This window comes from Caretta caretta, chromosome 1 (genome assembly GCF_965140235.1).
Source record: "Caretta caretta isolate rCarCar2 chromosome 1, rCarCar1.hap1, whole genome shotgun sequence".
NCBI lineage: Eukaryota > Metazoa > Chordata > Testudines > Cheloniidae > Caretta > Caretta caretta.
In genome coordinates this window covers 311,070,237-311,091,899 of record NC_134206.1, presented here as the reverse complement: position 1 = coordinate 311,091,899, position 21,663 = coordinate 311,070,237, and the positions used below count along the sequence as shown (strand labels likewise).

The 21,663-nt window shown below is 38.7% G+C and overlaps 1 protein-coding gene across 4 annotated transcripts in view; it reads right to left on the bottom strand.

The window, feature by feature from the left end:
- The window catches only part of PTPRZ1 (protein tyrosine phosphatase receptor type Z1), a 198,494-nt gene that overhangs the window by 8,548 nt on the left and 168,283 nt on the right, over positions 1-21,663 (bottom strand). For 2 of the 4 annotated variants that reach the window (XM_048836184.2, XM_048836186.2), the window contains exons 14-25: positions 20,311-20,402; positions 16,336-16,421; positions 14,307-14,327; positions 14,044-14,140; positions 12,682-12,764; positions 11,777-11,911; positions 8,764-8,898; positions 7,725-7,888; positions 5,084-5,219; positions 1,957-2,103; positions 692-785; positions 124-197 (exon numbers count right to left, since the gene is read on the bottom strand). In XM_048836184.2, coding sequence (XP_048692141.2) covers positions 124-197; positions 692-785; positions 1,957-2,103; positions 5,084-5,219; positions 7,725-7,888; positions 8,764-8,898; positions 11,777-11,911; positions 12,682-12,764; positions 14,044-14,140; positions 14,307-14,327; positions 16,336-16,421; positions 20,311-20,402 — 1,264 coding nt within the window. The remainder of the gene's footprint in view (positions 1-123; positions 198-691; positions 786-1,956; positions 2,104-5,083; positions 5,220-7,724; positions 7,889-8,763; positions 8,899-11,776; positions 11,912-12,681; positions 12,765-14,043; positions 14,141-14,306; positions 14,328-16,335; positions 16,422-20,310; positions 20,403-21,663) is intronic. The other 2 variants (XM_048836185.2, XM_048836188.2) reach the window with 1 other exon arrangement.

Below are 21,663 nucleotides of genomic sequence, written 5' to 3'. Positions count from 1 at the left end.
GAAAGAGAAAGCAGAGAAGCCCTTCAAAATAAAGACTGTACCACTAACATGCAGATATGTCAACTCTAAAAATATATCTAGCAGTATAGAGTATTTTGCAGCAGACCAGACAATTTGACTTACCATAATATAGGAAGCATTGATGTAGTCTGTACCTTCACCAGATAGTGATGAGATACCCACTCTAGATCTTTCCACTGTAAAAGAAAGTTGTGAACTAGTCTATATGTTGTAAAGATCTATCAAACAGGACAAAACATCACCCAGCTCTCTACCTTCTTCTCCTAACAGTGGCGACTTAGGGCAGGTCTAAACTACCACTTGTGTTGATATAACGTACATCGTTCAGGGGTGTGAAAAAAGACACCCCCGAGCGACGCAAGTTACAGCCACCTAAGCGCTGTGCACACTGGCGCTGTAGTAGCAGGAGACGCTCTCCTGCCAACATAACTTCTGCCTCTCGCGGAGGTGGAGTAATTGTGCTGACAGGAGAGCACTCTCCTGTCGGCAAACAGCATCTTCACCATATGCACTACAGCGGCGCAGCTGCATCAGTGCAGATGCGTCAATGTAGCACTTCTAGTGTAGACTAGACCTGAGTGTGACACATTCCTTCGCTAACATTACGTTACAGGAATCATGTACCCTCTGCCCCACTGCCAGCGAAAGCAACTGATTTGAACAAGCCTACCAGGAATGATTGATGATGTTCTGTTCTTTTCTCTGTTACACTGTTTCAGTGCAGTAGAATAATCACACTGCTGTATATTAGATTGGCTCAGTAGCTGAAACAATAAGGAGAAAGAATCCTATTACGGTACAATCAACAAAAGAGAGATGAACTGTAGAGTTAGTTGTATTAAAATCAGCTTACAGTAATGTCTTAATTAGATCAAGTCATTCACATTTTTAATATTAATGCTTTAATAATCTTGGCTTTCAAGGGAAAGGAAACGTGAGGGAAACATCCACTCTCTGATATTATTTGGTTTGTTAGAATTTGGCCTTCAACGTTTCCTCCCATTTACACTTGGGATCCGGCCTGTCATGTACTTGCAGCCATGCGGCACTGTTAGGGGATTCCCTTCTGAGCTCACCAACTCTTAATTTCTCTGAAAGGGTTATTGTTGAGCAATCTGAGGTTCTGCTTTCTCCCAGGGAGTGACTATGCAGCATTACAACCTCGTCCTACCCAGGAGCGTGGGACAAACTGTGAATTCCTGCTAATAAGACTGGTTTATTCCTATTCAGTCATTAATTATATCGGAGAAATGCGAGTACTGTGCATGCGTCAGTAACGTTTGCTAGTAAATTAGAGCACTAGTTAATTGTACCACATAACCCAGCAAGTACAAAGGTGGGATTTGTTTTCCTAAATTAAAATTCATTTGGAAAGGTAGATTTCTCACTTAATGGGCCAGGTCCACCCCAACTAACAAACCTGTGTCAGCCACTAGCACTTCAGCTGGATGCCACGAAGGCTGTGGCTGTAGCAGGGATGTGTTGGATCAGTGCATCCCCCATTTTCTCCATGCCATGTCTCCTGCCCAGCCAGTGCTGCATACTTTTGGGGCTGTGCTGGCTGGCTCTGCCTACCCTGCAAAGCAGATTGCAGGCACCTTGTACCACTACAACGCCTTCCAGGCAGTCGTTCTAGCAGGGACACTTTAGTAAATCTGGCCCAATATCCATCTTTTAGACTGTGTTTCCAGCCCTTGTTTTCCGAAAACATGGCTTGTTTGAGGTAGAGTTCATGATTAGGTCTTTTTACCCAACATGTGCTATGTATTTTTGTGCTACTCTGGATCTAGTCTCAGCAGTTATGAATAGAGAAAACTAAATCAGTGACTTCATCTAGTCTCAGACTTTTCAAGCCCATTGTTTACTTGTGATGGGTCAGAGAATGAAAATGACACTGCCCTGACACTTTTCATTTTGACATCCATGAAAGCTCACCTTGAATTGTTTCTCAAGCTTTGTCTTTCCTGTTGGTCCAGGTATTAAGAGAACATTAACATAGGCATGAATGTGACTGTCAAGAACTTCTGTTTCTTTACTGAGTATGGCTTCAACCAGTGCATCATGAATAAAGACGTACTGCTCCTAGTAAAATAGCAACAAACATCTTAGGTCTAACAATTGTCAGATTGCTCCCATGAACACCTTCTTTGGTTGAACTGCCACTGTTGGCTCACAGCAACCTTTATATATGATTATGAATTCTTCCCATCTTACTGCTATGATTTAGCCTGTTGAAATTTCATTTAGTTATATAACTGCAGCGAACTCCAACTCAAGATGTGCCAAAAACTTCTTCAGATGGGGTCTGGGAGCCAGAATTTCCCTGCCGACTACGCCAATGACTCTCCATTAACTGGATACCATTAAAGAAAAAGTCTATCAGCCTTTGCCACACAGTGGTGTGTGAGGTACCACAGATCTTCTGTATAATTAGAGTAGGAATAACAGTGGTAACTATGATATTTGTTGGCTAATGGTGATCAGTGTAATTAGAGACAATCAGGAAGTCAAGCATCTTTTTAATTGTTTAAATGGAAGCAGTAAAGCCTGGCTTTCCAAAAATATACCATATGTATACTGTCTGGGCTCCTGAAGGGGGAGGCCTCTTAGATGTGACCACAACAGACTGTGTCCCTTTATACTGAAATGTAATATTAAAACCCAAAAGCCCAATAAAATCACACTGTGACCAAATGCACCCCTGTAGCCATGCCCTAGACAGCATTAGAATAACCTTTGTACAAAGTATGAATGCAGCTGTCCTTAACACAGAACCCCCAGAGTTACTGGCAGGTCCTCTGTTGAATTTTGTGAGGTCTGACCCGATGGAGGTAGATATGGAATTCACAGCCCTATCTTTTTAACAGAAAGTTCAGGCTATTAACTGATCATTTTCCATTAGTCTGGTTACACAAAATAAAAGGCTCCAATTCTAAACTGCTCCAATAGAGTTTCATTCTCCAAGAATATGACATGGAAATTGTGCATATAAAGGGAAAAGAGAACATGGTGGCAGATGACATGTCCAGGAAAGAGGGCTTTGATTTCCTGCTTCTGGGTCGGCAGTGGCTAACCCTCTTTCAGCTTTACAAGGGGAGAGTTGTCATTGAATTCACCCCTGTATTCACACCCCACTATTGTAATAATCTTTGTGCTAAATATGTCTTGTGAGGTATCATCTGAAAACTAATAACTCACTGGTCAATAATATCATGATGAAATGTGTATAGCAACATTATATGTAAAGTTGTGAATTCCATCTGAATGACGTTGGTAGCACATGTTCAAATCCACGTAGCCCCAATGAGGCAGGAATGGTCAAGCAGGTCTTAAACAAAGGAATGTGCGTTTACCTCAATTTATATGTAAGTTGTAAACAGGATCCTCAGACAGGGAGAGGGTGGAAGACAGGAGACAAGGAAAATGTACATTTCAGCAAATAGAGGTGAGAAGAAACAATGTGCAACCTCTTTTACCACCATACACCATGTCTCCTTCTTTATTGTTTGAAAGAACTTTAACTAAGGATAACCTTCAAGAAAATGCATTTTGAAGGGTGACTGATCTATAAAAGTGAGGGCAAAAACACCTCAAGTTAGCTCTCCCTATCAATCTCTCTCTTTTTCATTTAAGAGCACAAAAGAAACAACTTTGGACTTTAGGAGCAGAACCTGACCTGAAACTTGGTCAGCAATGTTACTGGAAACCTGTGGTAAGAATTTCACCTTGAGACAAGTCTAGTTTGTTAAGTTTAGTACTAGGAAGCATTTATCTTTATTTCTTTTTCTGACTTAATGCCTCATACTTGTACTCAGTTTAAATCTTCTTATACTTAAATAAACTTGTTTTATTCTTTAATCAAAACTAATCCAGTGTTGTGAACTCTGTTGGTAACTCCATTTGGTATAGCAGACTGTTGTACGTTGACCCCCTCAGAGGGGCAATGGTCCTAATATGTCTGAACTGTCCAGGAGAGGGCTGGACAGTGCAGAACACACATTTGGGGGAGGGGAATTTGGGACTGAAAGGGTATTGGGGTCACTCTGCAAGTAGTAACCAAGGCTGCTGGAAGCCAGAGTGTGGCTGGTGTTTGCTAACAGGCTGCTGGGATCAGTGTTGCTGGCCAAGAATGTGGCTATACACAAACACTCAGGGTATAACTTGCATGCTGGCAGACTGTGAATGGACCAGGTTGGAGCTACTGCAGCAAAGCATTGTGAGGCACTCAAGTTTGCAGGGCAGGTGTGACACAGCCCCTCACTAGTCTGAATTACACCCCGAAATGTCATACACATATGCTATGCATGGCTGGTGTTGTATCATATCCCCATCTGTTCTGAGACACCTGCAATTCCTACAACCACAGGATGAGTTAAGAATGGAATGATAGTCTTGGTCAGAATTTTCCAACCAGCCTCTTACTGAGCTCTAATTCAGCTGTCTTCCTTGCCATCACAATAAGCCTCTCTCCCCCAATTCCTACGGCTATGATATGTTCCCTCTCTCAAGCATTTTAACACTTGGTCATTTGTGCTACTTTCTTCTCTAGCGAAGGTATTTCTAAGGCATCCATCACCATGGTATCTAACCACTAACAGCATCTGACTCCAGCTCTTGAGATCTGAAATAGACTTTCCTATCCCCTTCCTATTTATACTCATTGTTTCTCTTTGACATAACACCATTCTGCCTATCTTTGTGCATTACTGGTACAATAGCCTTTTTATAAATATCATTTCATGCTTCAATCCCGATTACTGAACTATTGACGATTCTAGAAATGAGCTCAGACAAAAATGCCTAAAGCTCACCCAGAAAAGTGCCAATGTTGCCAGCCGCAGCTGCAGAGGTCACTCGCCTGCTCATTGCTTGAGGGAGCCAGGAACAAACGTTCAAAGCAAAGGAGGGAAACCAAGCCAGCAGGAAAATCCTGGATGGTGATTGGTCACCATCCTGCCTGTCAGAGCAAATGAGGAGGGGGAACCCAGCGTCTGTGCTGTTGCCAGCTGAGTCACAGAAACTGGCTTCAGTTTACTTACCATAATGCATATTCTCTTCTTACCTCAGTCTGCACCAAGTAGTTCCTTTGTGTACGTATGTGTTTTAAGAATCCAAATATGTTGACTGTCCCTTCATGCTGAATTTGCTGCAGCATGCTGTCTAATACTATGTATGTGCCTGTTCTTCCAACGCCAGCACTGTAAAACAAACCAAAAAAAATGCTCCTGAGTTGGAAGCAGGGTGAAAGAACTCACATGGGGTGCATTATTGCTCCTTAGATATGAGTTTTTCAATGCAAGCTCTTACATACCTACATTACATATAACATATTCAGTGTAAGGGAGGTGATGAAGAGGAATCTCTCCCCCTTCCTCTCTATTAATCTTTTATTAAAGGGGAAGACTTATTTCTCATCTCCTTCAACCACTCTCCCTATATCCCAGTTTAAACAAGACTTGTGACTTCCCGTTGGTTTGCAGCTTTCAGGCCTCTAATGCTCCAGGTATCCTTTGAAGCAGGTGCACTTCAGAGCTGTGATGTGCCCAGAATCCTCTCTGCTGATACACATGACCCTTCAGACAAGAGGCTACATTTACCACACCTTACAAATTCAGACACTGCCTAGGGATCTTTCAAAGGAGATATTGCACTGAGGAAGATCCTAGGAAGTATCAGAACTGATGAAAGTACACTAGCAAATGGAAATCTTACTGCTCTTCAGAAATAGCCCAAAAAGGCAAGCAAAGTGTGAGGCCTTCCTCAATAAACAAGAGGAAGAAAGGGAGCCAATTTACACGGGTTAGTTGATCAATAGTTTATAAAAATCCTATTGATTGTGTACGAAGGTCTTTGGTGTTCAAGTATTTTAGGACTCATGATAGTGCCATAGTCTGATATTAACACCAAATTTTGCCCTAATGCAGCTTACCTGTGCAAATCCCATTCAATTTAGCATGCACATATCAAAGGCAAAATTTGTTGCTTATGCTTAGAACCCTAACCAAAACTTTTCATGAGAAACTAAAAAAAAAAAAGAGGTACCTTTGAAGCAATTTATATTTTTATCCCTGGATTATGAAACACAATCCAGTTATTTAACACAGTCTTAGATCCCACAGTGATGTGTGTTGTATAAAAACCTCAATACATAAACAGTTAGTTTAGGTTTCTCATGAATAGTTTGGGTTAGAGTTGTAAAGTCAATATTCTGTTCTTTGCTATATAGTCACAATTCCATTTATGTCAATTAGAATTGTATGCATGTAAAAGTGCAGAATTGGGCACCAACACAGTAATGTATAACTGAATAGGTCAAGGTTAGCAGCACACTATTAGACCCATTAAAATACAAATACAGATTATCAGGCACCATATACCCTTGTTAGAAATGACAAACATGAAATAACAAAAGCACTGAAATAAGAAAATAATAATTAAGTAAAATTTCATAAAAATAAGAGTATTTTCACCTCAGTGTAACCTGGAAAGGCAACAAGAGAAGTTAGTCTCATACCATGAGAGTCCTTCTAAACTCCATTTCAATCCAGAAACAAACAAACAAGTTTATAAAGTTTATAAAACTATTTGCAGCTTGAACCCTGAAATTTGTACATGACCCAGTGGAGAAGTCTGAATGAAGCCATACAATTTAGTGTTGTTAAAAAATTATTGAAGGCTATCATATTGCTGATCTCTCTGCAACCCCTTGGAGAGTGTTGGTATTTCTGGAAAGCTCCAATTTTGGCCTTCTGAAGAACAATCAGAGGTGGAGATATCAGCATAACAAAGAAAACTTGATCATTTTTTCCAGTACAAAAAATGTTTCAGTAAAATTAGATCATCCCAAAACAAATTATCTTCGACTTGCAGCTTTTCTATGGCAACTTTACCTGTTGGCTTCATCAGTCTCAGCTCCAGAAGGACAGAATTCAAGAGGAGGTTCTCTTTTCAAATGTTCCATCAAAGATGAGGTACTATAGTGGAAAACCAGAACCTGCTTATATATTTTCCAATAATCTGGTCATTCACTGGTACTGTGAAGTAATCCCAGGTCCTGTAAATCATTTTAAACCAACTTTCCCTGGGTCACTTCAGTCTCAGTGAGCACTACCAGTACATCTGCCTAAAACTTGCAGCATTGTCAGAGCTCAAGTAGTTTCTCTTGAACTCTCCTCTATGACAAACCATTGATACAGCACAGAGTAATGATACAAACAGCAGAGCTATAGTTCAGCAGGTACTATATTCAGTCTTCTTTTTTGCATAGTCTCCTTTTAGAACTACAGTGCATCCCTGCACCAAAGACCATATGAACTGAAAAAAATTAGAATACACATTTTGGCAGAAGTGAAACAATTACTGCAATACGTATATCAGGAGAGTCCTTAGCTACCCAAACTGCAATATATACATGCAAAATAAATTAAAAAGAAAAGCAATTTGCAAAAGAAAAAATTTTCTGTAGCACATAGCAGCATCACATTGTTTATAGTCACCAGGCGATTCATAGTGCTGGCACGGCCAGTTGATTAGTCAGCCTTACGAAAGCTACAACTACTAGATAAAGAATTTAGTGTTCTTTCACTAGTAATTATGAAATATTAATGTGAAATCCTGCCTATAACACCATTGAAAAAATATTTTTGTGCAAAAAAGCAATGAGATAAAAATCAGAGTGAACTTTACTGCAGTAAAAACCACACCTGCAATGAACCACCACAGGCCCCACAGCATGGCGCTTAGCATATGATGCCTTTCGCACAAATGTGAGGACGGGCAGAGTATATTCTGGAACACCCATATCAGGCCACTGGGTATAATGGTACTGAGTAACTACACGTCCACTAGACCTTCCTTTCTGGGAACCCTGAAACAGAAAATAGTTATATATGTCAATAGGCCAAGTCAAAGAAAGGCCATCTTCTCACTGTTTCCTTTATATACTTAATATTCTATTTTGGAATTGAATTAACATAGTCACTATTCAGCATAAAGCACACGAGACCCTAAGAATACTGGTAGCGAATCATACAGTTATATGTACTATAATGGCCAAATTGTGTCTTCCTTATTAGGAACACAAGGGGTCTTTCCACTGACTTTATTGAGTCAATACGCGTGCTGCTTTTGACTTCAATGGGGCCAGGCTTTGACCTGCCTTCATTAGGGCTACTCCTGATTTACACTGGTCTAAGTGTGTATCAAGCTCGTATTTCCACTGGGATGCTCAGAGAAGTGTACCTCCTCCCTCTCCCCAGAACAGCTCTGCCTCTTAAACTGAATCATCTAGCCCTAGAAATGGAGCAAACTTTGCTGAGCAAAATGATTTAAAATCAGTCTACTTCTTTTTTGTTAGCCTTTTTCATTCTGAGAATTCCCCCGGCTCACTAGTCTAAGTGATGTCCACAGCAACAGACTTATATGACCATAGCCCTTCCCCTGCTGGTGGTATTTCTGCTGCACTCAACTTGCTTGCTACAAGGGCAGAACATGTGGCCTCAATAGCAATTTCCCTTAATAAGTCTAACTGGGCATTAGATTGTGGTTACACAGTTGTGAGGCCATCACCTCCACATTTAGAGAGCACTCAGGTAAAACTCGCTGTGACGTCAATGAGAGTTTTGCCTTGGTAAGGACTGCAGAATTCAGTCCTAAGTTTGTATCAAAACAGTTGACATTATAAGATTCTGAAAATCATAAAACATCCCTGTGTCCAGGACATGCTTTTGGGATATCACCAACCTTTTTGACCTTGGTGTTTCTAATAGTAAAATTCCTCACAGTGTAATAGGCAAGTACGTGAACACTCTTCTGAGTGACCAAAAAGTTTCCATATTCTTCGCTACCATCAGCAGGCCAGTACTGGTCACACTTTCTCTGCCATAAAGAGAGAACACAGTGTCAAACTGCAGAGTTAAAATGAACAAATTTAAGGGCACTATAATCTTCAGAAGTCAATGGGAACTCCAAGGACACACAGCAAAGGTAGAATTTGTCCCTTACTGTGCGTCTGGTTATCTCTTGCTATCCCCTTATCAGAGCAGGTGTTTATTTTGAATCTCAAAGTTGGGCTTTGCATTTCTTTCACTCTCTTCAGAAGCAAGAATATTGTAGAAAAGAATCCTTAAGGACAATTATTGACCAAATAGCCTATTAAGTATTAACTACAAAGAATTCATAGTCCCAGATCACCCCATGACATAGAAGAAGCTGCAGAAAAGGAAAGCATATTCGTGGTGCCTCTCCTACAGTTCTTCCCTCAGTTGTGTGGCGATGGCCGTCTCTTGGAGAAACGGAGTCTACAATTACAGGTCAGGACCCTGAGAAGATGCCAGGGGATGATAAATCCCTCTACGTGGATTGCAAGGGATCTCCTAGCAGCATCTCCACTCCTGTGTCGTCTCTTCTACTGGCTTCTCCACCATAGCTATGCACTAGGGGAAATTAATAGTGGTCTGACCAGTGGTAAATTCACAGTGGTGAACTGTCACTGAATTTGCCAGAGAAGCAGGCTCTGCTCATCTTGTGGTCCTATACACAGCTTCATAGAGTCCAAGACCAGAAGGGACCACTGTGATCATCTAATCTGCCTCCTGTATAACTAGGGCCCTATTCAGGAAAACATGTCATGGACCATGAAATCTGGTCTCCCCCCTGTGAAATCTGGCCTTTTGTGTGCTTTTACCCTATACTATACAGATTTTATGGGGGAAGACCAGCGTTTCTCAAATTGGGGGTCCTGACCCAAAAGGGAGTTGCAGGGGGGGGTGTCACAGGGTTGTTTTAGAGGGGGTCGTGGTATTGACACCCTTACTTCTGTGCTACCTGTAGAACTGGTCAGCTGGAGAGCAGCAGCTGTTGGCCAGGCACCCCGCTCTGAAGACAGCGCCCTGCCAGCAGCAGCGCAGAAGGGTGGCAACACCATCCCATGCCACCGTTATTTCTGCCTTGCTGCCGTCAGAGATGGGCGTCTGGAGAGTGGCGGCTGCTGACTGATGGCCCGGATCTGCAGGCAGCAGCGCAGAAGTAAGGGTGGCAATATGACTCTGACTTCAGAGCTGGGCTCCCTGCCAACAGCCGCCGCTCTCCAGCTGCCCAGCTCTGAAAGCAGCACAGCTGCCAGCAGCAGTGCAGAAGTAAGGGTAGAAGTACTGCAACCCTCCCTACAATCGCTTTGCCACCCCCCCACAACTCCTTTTTGGGTCAGGACCCCTACAATTATAACACCGTGAAATTTCAGATTGAAATAGCTGAAATCATGACATTTACAATTTAAAAAATTCTATGACAATGAAATTGACCAAAATGGAGTGTGAATTTGGTAGGATCCTGGTATAACACATGTCATAGAATTTCCCCAAAATAATTCCAGGAGCATATTTTTAAGAAAAACATCCAACCTGGATTTAAAAATCCACCATAACCTTTGGTAAATTGATCTAATGGTTAACTACTGTCACTGTTAAAAATTTACACCTTATTTCCAGTCTGAATTTGTCTAGTTTCAACTTCCAGCCATTGGATCATTTCATACCTTTTTCTGCTAGATTGAAATGCCCATTATTATATATTTGTTTCCCATGTAGATACTTAGAGGCTGTAATCAAGTCACCCCTTAGCCTTCTCTTTGTTAAGATAAATAGATTGAGCTCCTTGAGTCTATAAGACATGTTTTCTAATCCTTTAATCATTGTCATGGCTCTTCTCTGAACCCTTTCCAATTTATCAACATCCTTCTTGAATTATGGGCACCAGAACTGTACACAGTATTCCAGCAGCAGTCACACCAGTGCCAAATTCAGAGGTAAAATATCTCTCTACTTCTACTCAAGATTTCCCTGTTTATGCATCCCAGGAATGCATTAGCCCTTTTGGCCACAGTGTGACTTTGGGAGCTCATGCTCAGCTGATTATCTAACATGACCCCCAATTATTTTTTCAGAGTCACTGGTTCCCAGGATAGAGACCCCCATCCTGTAAGTATGGCCTACATTCTTTGTTCCTAGATGTATACATTTACATCTAGCCATATTAAAATACATATTGTTCGCTTGTGCCCAGTTTATCAAATGATCCAGATTGCCCTATGTATGTGCCCTATCCTCTGCGTTATTTACCAGTCCCCCAATTTTTGTGTCAGCTGCAAATTTCATCAGTGATGATTTTATGTTTTCTACACCTCACCCTCAGGGTAGCTGTGGGGCCTGGAGAGGGTAGACTTAAATAGTTGTTACAAAATGCCAAAATGTCTGTTAATGTAGTTATTCTTATAATTTTAGGTTATTATAAACTTGCTTTTGCCTTTACTGAATTTTAAGAGATAGTTATAACTACTTTCATACACATAATGCTTGGAGATTATAATAACTCACATACTTTTGTTTTTTGTTGCTTTTATAATTAAGTGAAATGTTTAAGTTTATTAAGGAACTCCCTTGGAAATCTCCTCTTTCTGTCAATCAGTGATGGACATTGAGTGTCAAAGATGATGACACCTTGTTAGCCATAAAACCATATTTATTATTTCCAGCTGTGTTTACACAGATTCTGAGGTGCAGCATTATGACTTCTATTTGTATTAACGTTCTACATTATTTTCTTTTATACTATGTTTTGAAAGAGGTATATAAGTATTATTGTGACTTCTGCTTTGTATAGAATATTTGATAGGAGTCTAATAGCAAATTGGAAATGTACATAGGCGGCATGTGTAGGAACCATTTGGTGTAGATAACATAAAGAAATGGATTCATACCCTTCCTTTCTCAACAAGATTAGTTATCATCACAATGACTTCCACATTATGCTCCCAAATCATTCTCCAGAAATCTTCTGCTGTTGATTTTAATGGCCCTTGAGCAGCAATGTAAGCTTTTGGCTTGTTGTAGCCCTAAATTAAAATATAAGAAATGACACTTGTTAATGTACAGTTTCTATAAAAAAGGCATTTGGGTAGAGTACATGACATTTTATATATGGATACAATAGAAAATCCCACACAACTTCAGGTATTTTTTTATTTGTAACAATTTCATTCACATAAAGCCTGTTGGAACCGGATACAATGTGAATGGAATTATTATGTTAATGTGTAAAATTCCAAAAAAGGGAATAATACCCTGGCAGAACATTGACATACTAATGATTTGAAAAGATCTGTTATGATATTCATGTAAGAAATAAACCAGTGTCTTTCACATATAACAGGTTTAAAGAATAGGGTAACTAAAACTGAAAAAATGCTGTCCCCCTGAGACCCTTATCTGAATGGCATACACATCTCATGAGATTATCACAGATAGAAGAATTAAGTATCTACTACAAATATATAAAAATATAGAAATTCAGAACTGAAATATTCACTCTGTACTGCCATACCACATACTTTATGGTATTAAAAAATCATCAGCTGATCTGAAGCCTCTACAATAACTGAACACAAAAACGTGTGTTCAAGATACAATCTGAGATTTATCTTCATGTTGATGGTTTGTGGATTTAAGTCAGATCCTTAAAGAATCTTCTACTAATGAAGCTTTTTATATTGTTTTGTGCATATATATTTAAGAATTAATCCATTTTTATGAACTCTAGATGCCTCATTGCCTCAGCTGTCTTGGAGATACCTGACCAGATTAATAGATATGTAAATGTACTTACATCAACATAGTTGGCATTGATGTAATCAGTCACTCTTCCATCTTTTTCTGCAAGTTGTGCAAGTTTAACCCTACTATGATCATCTGCAATAAAACAAGTCAAAATAACACAGCACTCTAGCAAGCATGGTTCCTTTTCTTTAGGAAACCTTTTACAGTGAGAGACGTTAATTGGATTTTAAAATATTTATATGGGAAGTACAACAACAATATGCAAGTATTCTGTGCTTAAATATGAATCACATTCAAAATTTCAGCTGGAGAAATGCTAACTAACATCTGGGATTTGGGTTGGGAAATAATCAAACACATATCTCCTAGAGAAGGGAGAAAGTTGATCACCCTGTGAGATGCACATGTGCAATTCCCTTTGAAGCCAATGGAAGGATGTATGGCTAGATGGTCAGAGAATGTATCTCCTTAGAAACCTATCTATATTGGTTCTCACAGTGCCACACATCACTATAGTATCCGAGCATCTCTCAGGAAATAACCAAAATCACCTGAGTAGTGATCCCGTAAAGCTTTGGATAGAAATGGGGAGAATGGGAGAGCAAATAATGCTAACCTTTGTTCTGTGAAGGTGAATCTTCAATAAGATGAAGTGAACCTCTTTTGTTCTGGGGTGAAATTTACACCTCCCATTGCCAAATCAACTGAATTGGTCCTATTATATATACAGCTCTGGTGCTATGCACCTAGAACACCGTATTTAATTCTGACTGCCTTGTTACCAGAAAAATATTGGTAGACCAGAGAGAGTTCAGAAAAATAGCCACAAAAATGGTCAGGAGGCTGAAAGGACTGACATTAAAGAAAGATTAAAAGAACTAAATATATACACACATTAGCTAAGAATTACTAGCATGATGGAGAGGGGTGAAGCAATTGGAACATGTGTCCCAGCTAATGAACCTGATTTATATTCAGTGACGGGGCACATACAACCTAAAAAACTGATAAATATATATTTCTGTGTGTGCAGCGACTACAGATCCTGGGATTCTGCAGATTGCTAAAGAGGATACATCATCATTATTCCAGCTCAAAGATGGATTAACTTTGGTAATCAAAACATAGCTTCTTTGGCTTTATAATGGAATTGTAAGGAAGTCTCCAATTTCTTTTTTGTTTTGTCACAGAAGGCCTACACAGGTTTCACTATCAAAAGCTCAGTAGGGCAGCAGAATCTCAGAGAAATAACTTGAAAAGATATGAAAGTCTGTTCTGTTACTCACAGAACACTACTGAACAAGACCAATAATTTTCAGACCATTGTGATTCCCCCCTCCCCATGATAATACATAAGTGCACACTTCCCTATGCTGACCTTTAAAATACATAACCAAGAGTGTTCACTTACAAGCAACGATATTTATATATCGATTCTTATTCTTGTTGTCTGGGTGATTAGAGCTGTCTGAAGTAATACCAAGATCTACAGTACAGCTCTGGATTTCCTGAAAAGAAAATAGGCACATGCTATTTTAATAAATATTAACTTACATGCAATGTTTTAAAATGTAATAAATCAACATGAAAAACCACAACTATATACCAAACTATCTTACAACTAGTTCTCTGCTAAAAAAAAAAAAAAAAAAAAGCAGTGAAATAATTCCTTACCTTGTAAAACTCTTTCAGTGTCTAATGAGGGAATGAATGCAAAAAAAGTAAAGAAATCAAATTCCACAGCACACAACAAATGGATAGAAGTGCTTATACATATTACAATGGAAAACAATTATGGTCATGCAATATATGTGTTTATAATATAGCAACAACGTTGAATATTTCTGACATAATGCATGCAAGTAAAAGAAATGAGAAATTCTGAACTTGAAATAACTTTCATAACAAAGACTGACATCTGTATGTATCTCAGTGACTTGGCCTCAGTCAGACTCTGGACTTGCAAATACTTATGCATGAGTAGTCTCATTGACAGGGCAGAGGCCTTTAGTTATTGGTCCAGGAACTGGGTTAAGTTTTACAGGCCTGCTCTTACTCTCATTGAAGTTAACTGCAAAACCACAACTGATTTCCAAGGGAGCAGGATTGTGCATCTTTACATCTTCATGTGACTAAACTCTACCAGTTTCGGGCTCTAAACTACAACCCTTATGCATACAAGTAGTCCCATTGGGCCTAATGCATGTGTAAGGGTGACTTGAATGAGTAAGGGTAACATGAGCAGGCCCTTAAAAATCCATAATAGTATTCTCAGCATTTAATTCAAGTTTTTATTTTATGGAATGCTTCAACTAAATAGTAAACTCAATCTTCTATAAGGGGCACCTTATTAAACAGAAAATAAATTCCATTCATTTAAAAATAGTACAATTATGGTTCCTGTAATGTTCTGGGACTCATTTTAAGGCCAAAACATCTTCCTTTTAGGCTTTCTAAAAGTTAAAAATAAGAGATGTGGTTACTAGTCATGGTTAAAGCCTAATGACCTGGTAAATTAGGTTTTAAATAGGATTTGCTTTATAGTAATAGGAATTAAAAACTGAAAAAGCTAACTTTTGTCAGCTCTGCAAAGATAATAACTTCAGTTTAGAGTCTTGCATATCTTGTTAGTTCTCCAGGAGCAGAGAGAAAGTCAGGGCACATATTCTGGGGCGTTTTATAAACCTGGAAGAACAGATAGGTAGATTGGGGTTCTCACTCCTATCTACAACTGTGCTGTAAGTAAAAATGCCGTTTTTCAGCCATACAGTCTGAACAAAATGCCCTATATTGTGGTCTCTGGACAACAGTGGGAAATAGAGATGGGGGATGGTCAAGGGTCTTGTTTGTACAAGGTCTTCCTATTTGTGGTGAGACACAAACCAGACCCGTGACCAAAAAATTGAATTCTGCCAAGTCTATCTATAGGCCATATGTGTTGAGTGTTGTCTTGTGGCCTATACAGGAAATGTTTATGGGGTAAATTAGGTGACGGTAGGAGAGTTTTCCCCTATACATTGTGAGTGGACAGAGAAAACACAATAAAGCAGAGGGTGTTTAAGAATGAATGTCCATATTTTCAAACATTTTTGATGCAATTATAACATAATAATATTTATAATAAATACAGATGATCTATTTACAATCTTAACTGTGCCTCCACAAAACTTTTTTTTGGGAATACATACAAGATTTTTAACAATAGATCTTTGATGAGAGAAGTGAGATTGACTATTTCAATTTTACAGTTTTTTAGTCAGATATAGGAAATATGACTTATCAAAAGCTTGTTCATGAAATACATGAGTATTTTATCATGCATTGAAATTCATTAGTTATATAGGGTAAAATTAATGAATTATGTGATGAAGTTAATATTTTCAATTTTGTGAAACACATAATGAATTATATGTGCTATGGGATTAATCTGAAAGTTCTCACTATCCTATACCAAGACTGTGCATCAGTACACTTGCTAATTCTAAGTCTAAGTAGATATATCTATTAATTTGTCAACACTTACATATGTTCTTAGCTTTATACACATAGGTTCAAGGTACTCATATCCATAAGTATTTACAGAATTGGTCCCAGAATCTGGATCCCATCTGACATTAAAGAATCCCTAATTCTTTATTTTCAAATTAATTTTAATCTGACATTATTTGTAGCCTTTCTTTAAAAAGAAGACATAGAGCCATACCTCAAATTCTTCAGTAAAACCATTACTTGCATGTAAGTCTGCAACATGTTTTGGAAAATGCTTTATTGGAATTGCTCCAACATCATCTTAGGGGTGGGAAAAGACCAAAAAAAAAAAAAAATTTGTGAAGGATAAGAAGCCAGAGTGATATATAACAAGCTTTATAGTTAGGCAAACTATACAAAATCCCAAAATAAAACATGCAGCCTGTGTAGGAGCTTTTGGTACTTGTCTTCTTAAAATCACAACCCATCTCTAACACTGTTTAAATGATGCATAATAATGGTGCTTTCTACAAGTTTTGCAAAGGCCCTGTGAAATAAGGCATACAAGTTCCCCATCCAGCTCTTTTTCCACCTTTGAAGATTCTCTCTTTTCCTCATGTCTGCATGCCCACGATACCTCCACAAACAAGGGGCTGATCCTGCAAAATGCTGAGCCTGTACATTGAAGAGTGCTCTCAGCACTCACTGAAGTGAAAGAGAGCCGAGAGTTTCAGCTATTTGCTGAAGCAGGTTCAAAGTGAGGCAGTCGGAGTGGAATTCTTTAGTAATGTTGACAGAGAGCAGAGAAGGAATTACTGGGTTCTGGAGTCAGAATGCTCTGTGTTGAGTGGTATTAAACTGGGTGTATGGGGCCAGCTGTATGGGCCCCGGACTAGGAAATTAAGCCAGCATCATGCCAACAAGACTGTGTTAATTACGGCATGTGTATCAGCTTGAGTGTCAAAAGTAACTTTTACTCTCTCTCTTTCACTCACAATGAATCACTTGTGCAAGCAAATTTTCTTTATTTGTTGTACACCTATAAGTTTCTGTGGTTGTAATTATTGGCAATAATTTTATGTCTCCTCCTGAGACGTGTTGAGCATCTGTAATCTCTCAGGATCAGGGACTGATAGTGCAATTCTTAACCAAGGCTTTTTTTCTCAGAGGTAACTCTTATTACCATTAATGGGAATTACACACACCAGGAAAACTTTCTGGATACCACAAATAAAATATTTACACTGTTGTGAGTTGCTTTACACATAAATATGACAAATTGATATTGATGGGTTTTTCAGTTTGCATTTAACATGCTGTAATCAGAATTCTCAGGCTGATATTTTTATTTGAGAAACTCTCTTTCATACTTTATGTAAATACAGAAAAACAGTTATGTGCAAAATATTCATTAAGGATCATGTAACAAACCTTCAAGGATTTTTAATCTGCAGGTCCCCAAAGAAATATGCTTTGTAAATAACATCATCTGTTCTGTTAATTAATTGTTAAAGGGCCACATTATTTTAACTAGTTTTGGCTCTAAAGTGGAGAGATCTTTTTTTTTCCATGGAAAGCCTTCCATAGATTAAACATATGACTATTTCACAATAGCAATTTCATAACTGTATGATATGACAAGGAAACATCAATTACATTGCATAAGGAACAGCTATTTACATCAACAGATGTTCATCTTTTAGGACACCCAATATTTTTAGGCTTCAGTTACCAGGGATTTGTTGATTTGTATTGAGATCCATCTGCTCTTTCCCTTACATGAATGGACATGAATACTAAAACCGAATTAGGCAGGCAAGCCTAAGAAAAACACAAATGTGTAATACCATCTTCACACCTAGGAGAAGGGTTCTGGCATGAAGTATGTTTTCCAGTGAGCTCAGAACACAGAAACAAGCACCAATATCCATCCACACACACACACACACACACACACACACACTATTGTTAAAGCTTCCTTCAGATAAGGTTTGACCATGCATTAACTAAATTCAGTAGCAAAACTCCCATTGACTACAATGAGCATAGGATCAAACCTTAAAAGTGTTCTAAAAATATTGCCCATTTATGACCATGACCGCAGAGACCCTGAGGAGGGAAGAGGGGTATTTTTAAAGTGGTAACAAGACTGGCAAATGCCAACCAGGCCTCCTATCTACTGTGTGTAAACAAATATTTGCAGCATTCCTGGAGCGGGGAAACCTCTTGATCTTAAAACAAAGCAGGCTCAGAAACAAACAAATCAATCCCTGCTGCTCCTGTGGCATCTTGCCCTCAGGGCTACTTTAGCTATAGATGCGCAATAGCTGGGGAGGGAAGGGCAACACTGGGGCCATGGACAGTAAAGGAGAAAGGAGGTTGCTTGCACTTGTTTTTTATGGGCAGTGCTGAGCTGGCCCCCAGCTAGTTCTGGCTACAGGAGTAGGTCTTATCCTTATTTGGCAGGTGCCATCGGCACAGTCCAAATGGTTGGACTAGTCCCCAAGTCCCACCCCAACAATCCAGAGTGGCCTGATTCATGCTACAGATCTCTAGGGCACGTTCTGTACATCTCTGGCATGTGGATCTCCCATGGATGCTAATGAGAATGCACAGAAGTAATAAAGAGTATGTAATAGAAATGGATGGTGTTTGCATTCAGTTATAATAAAAATAATACTTAGCGGTTGCATAGTGCTTTTCCTGCTCAAACTACTTTACCTACATTAGACTCATATGAGCCTTTCACATACTGTGTATTGAGTAGCCTTACATAATATGTCAATAGTTCTAAAAATACAATGATTTTAGAAAACATGTGCATTAGGAAATCTAAAACTTGCTCACTTAAAATCTATCACACAACACGGTAAGTCAGAATTATTTCTGCAATCTTTAGAAGTTTTCCACAAAAAGTTCTGTCTATTTTTGTCACTTTAAAAGGTTCTTTTCACCTGTTTTAAATTAACATTCATTACTATTTTTAGTAAATAAAATCCCCAGTACCATAACACATACATGAATTACACAAAAACAACTGCAGATGCAATTCTCCCCAGGACAGTGGAACGTTATATTTCCTGTAAAAACAAACGGCACAATGACACTGCAGTACAGTTATTGACTTGGAACCGAAACAGCCTTTCATGAACTACTCTAACAAGGCATGACAATGGCTAACCCAAAGTAAATAAACAAAACAAACAAAAATGGAACTTCTGCATGACATTCAGGCTAAAATCACTTGAGAGAATTGTTTGAATTTCTGGAGATATACCTATTAGTTTTGTGATTAACTATTTAAAATATGATGTTCCTCACGTCCACAGCTGTCACTTGGCTTAGAGGGAACACTTTAAAAATGTCTACTTTTCAGTTACAAATAGTAATCAAATGCTTGAGATTTAATAAATAATATGTATTTATTCGTTACCTATATGTGGCAGATTTTGTGCCCTTTACTCACTGTGTCTTGCTCCCCAGTAATGACATTGTTTTCAGTGGCACTACTTATGTAGTGAGGTACAGAATATGGGTCACAGATTTTTGTAGAAAGTTTCACTCAGCACATCTCCCAAGCAGCCTCTATCAGAGGGGGTCTTAAAGAGCCCTGGCTGTAAGTTAAAGGTACTTTATTCCTGCAGAACATTCAGGTGAGCCTAGTGACAGTAGCCTTGTCTGACTCCCAGGAGGGTGTCCCCCCCGCTCAGGTACAGCTGTCTCCATGAATACAAAGGGGTGCAAAAAAATCTCAAACTCTAACATTTCCAAGCGGTGAATCGAACCATGTTTATAGCTATTGGACTGTGCATGAGGAATGGTTATTGACCCAAAAGCCATTTGCCAGATCATCCTGTTTAATGACAGTACACTTTAATAAAAAGAACAGGAGTATTTGTGGCACCTTAGAGACTAACAAATTTATTAGAGCATAAGCTTTTGTGAACTACAGCTCACTTCATCGGATGCATAGAATGGAATGTATAATAATAAGAAATATATATATATTCATACAGATAAGTTGGAAGTTGCCATACAAACTGTGAGAGGCTAATTAGTTTTTATCAGCAGGAGAAAATTTTTTTTGTAGTGATAATCAAGATGGCCAATTTAGACAGTTTAAAGTATTAAATATTAAAGTACACTTTAATATTCACCACATTTTTTCAATGACAAACGATAATTCATAAAATATTTCAAAACAAATTACCTAAAACTGGGAAGACTGGTGCTGAGGGAGTGGAAATCACTCTAGGTGATGTGTTATCTTCTAAATAAAAGTGAGCAGTCTGGAAGCATTTCCTAAAGAAAAAAATCATATGTAAATATAGCAAATATAACATGTTTTCTGAGATGTCTTCCTGGAATATTGGCAATATGATAAAAAAAATTAAACATCGGAGAACCTCTTGTAAGGAATATTGAAATGCATCTGTTAAAATATAAATATTCACTGTAAGCACCACTATATTGCACTAATAACATTATGCCTACAATTTACGACACCACATACCTGCACATTAGCCCAGAAGATCAAATAGTTTATGCTACTTTTACCTGTACCAGAGGCAGAAGATCGAGCAGACATCAGCCATAGTGAGAGCCAAGAGAGTGTGAATCTGCACCTGGAACCACTGTAGATGCCGTACAGTAACTTTCAAGTGTAATGAAATTCCATTGCCCTATTCACTCATCCAGATCCACATGATTCTACCTTTCGTATTCTAGGTACTGTACTACTCCAAAGCTGGAATCCTGTGTGAAACCACTTTCACTGAGAGACCTTTCCTACCACAGGTACTGAATTCAATAAAAGGTAATATGCTGCGTAGAAAACAAAACAGAGGCTCACGGTTCTGTTATAACTGGGGTGGGGTGGGGGGGCGAAGTTGCTTCTTAATGTAGCCATCACACTGAGCACATCTTAACCAAGGAAGTCATCATGATGCAGATAGCTGAAAGCAGGGGAGTTTATGATTCCAACAGATGCTAGCCGTGTTGCAGAGGGGTTTAAGGATGAATACTAATAGAATCAACCTTAACTATGGCCCACAATGTTACTTGTGTCTATTTCCATACCCCAGCTGTGAAGAGAATATGGGTAGCATCTGCTAAGAGTATAAAACAAGCTATTCAAAAGAGTAAATAACCAACTGCTGCTTTAAGCACCGCACACCCTCCTTAATTAAAAAACTCACCAGATAATTAAACTTGCTAATAACATTCTTTGCTGTGGGTCATTTAATCTATTTGAAACATTACTCACAAGTGGTTAACTTTAAAAAGAGATACCTGTTTCAGGGAAAATATTAATCTCATTTTATGTTTATGAATTTCCATTTGCTGAAAGCCATTGGCTAAAATGGTTTTAGAGTCTTTTGCCATTTTGTGAGGTTATTGTTATTCTAAATTCTACTTCCATATAATAGTTTCTCCAAATTAATAGGATTGCACAGAGAAAATATACCTTATAATTAATCTGTGTGATGGTATAATGAAAAACAGTTATATCCAGCTTTTGTATGTTAAAACAGGAGCTCCACTTGCCAGAACTCAGTCCCTC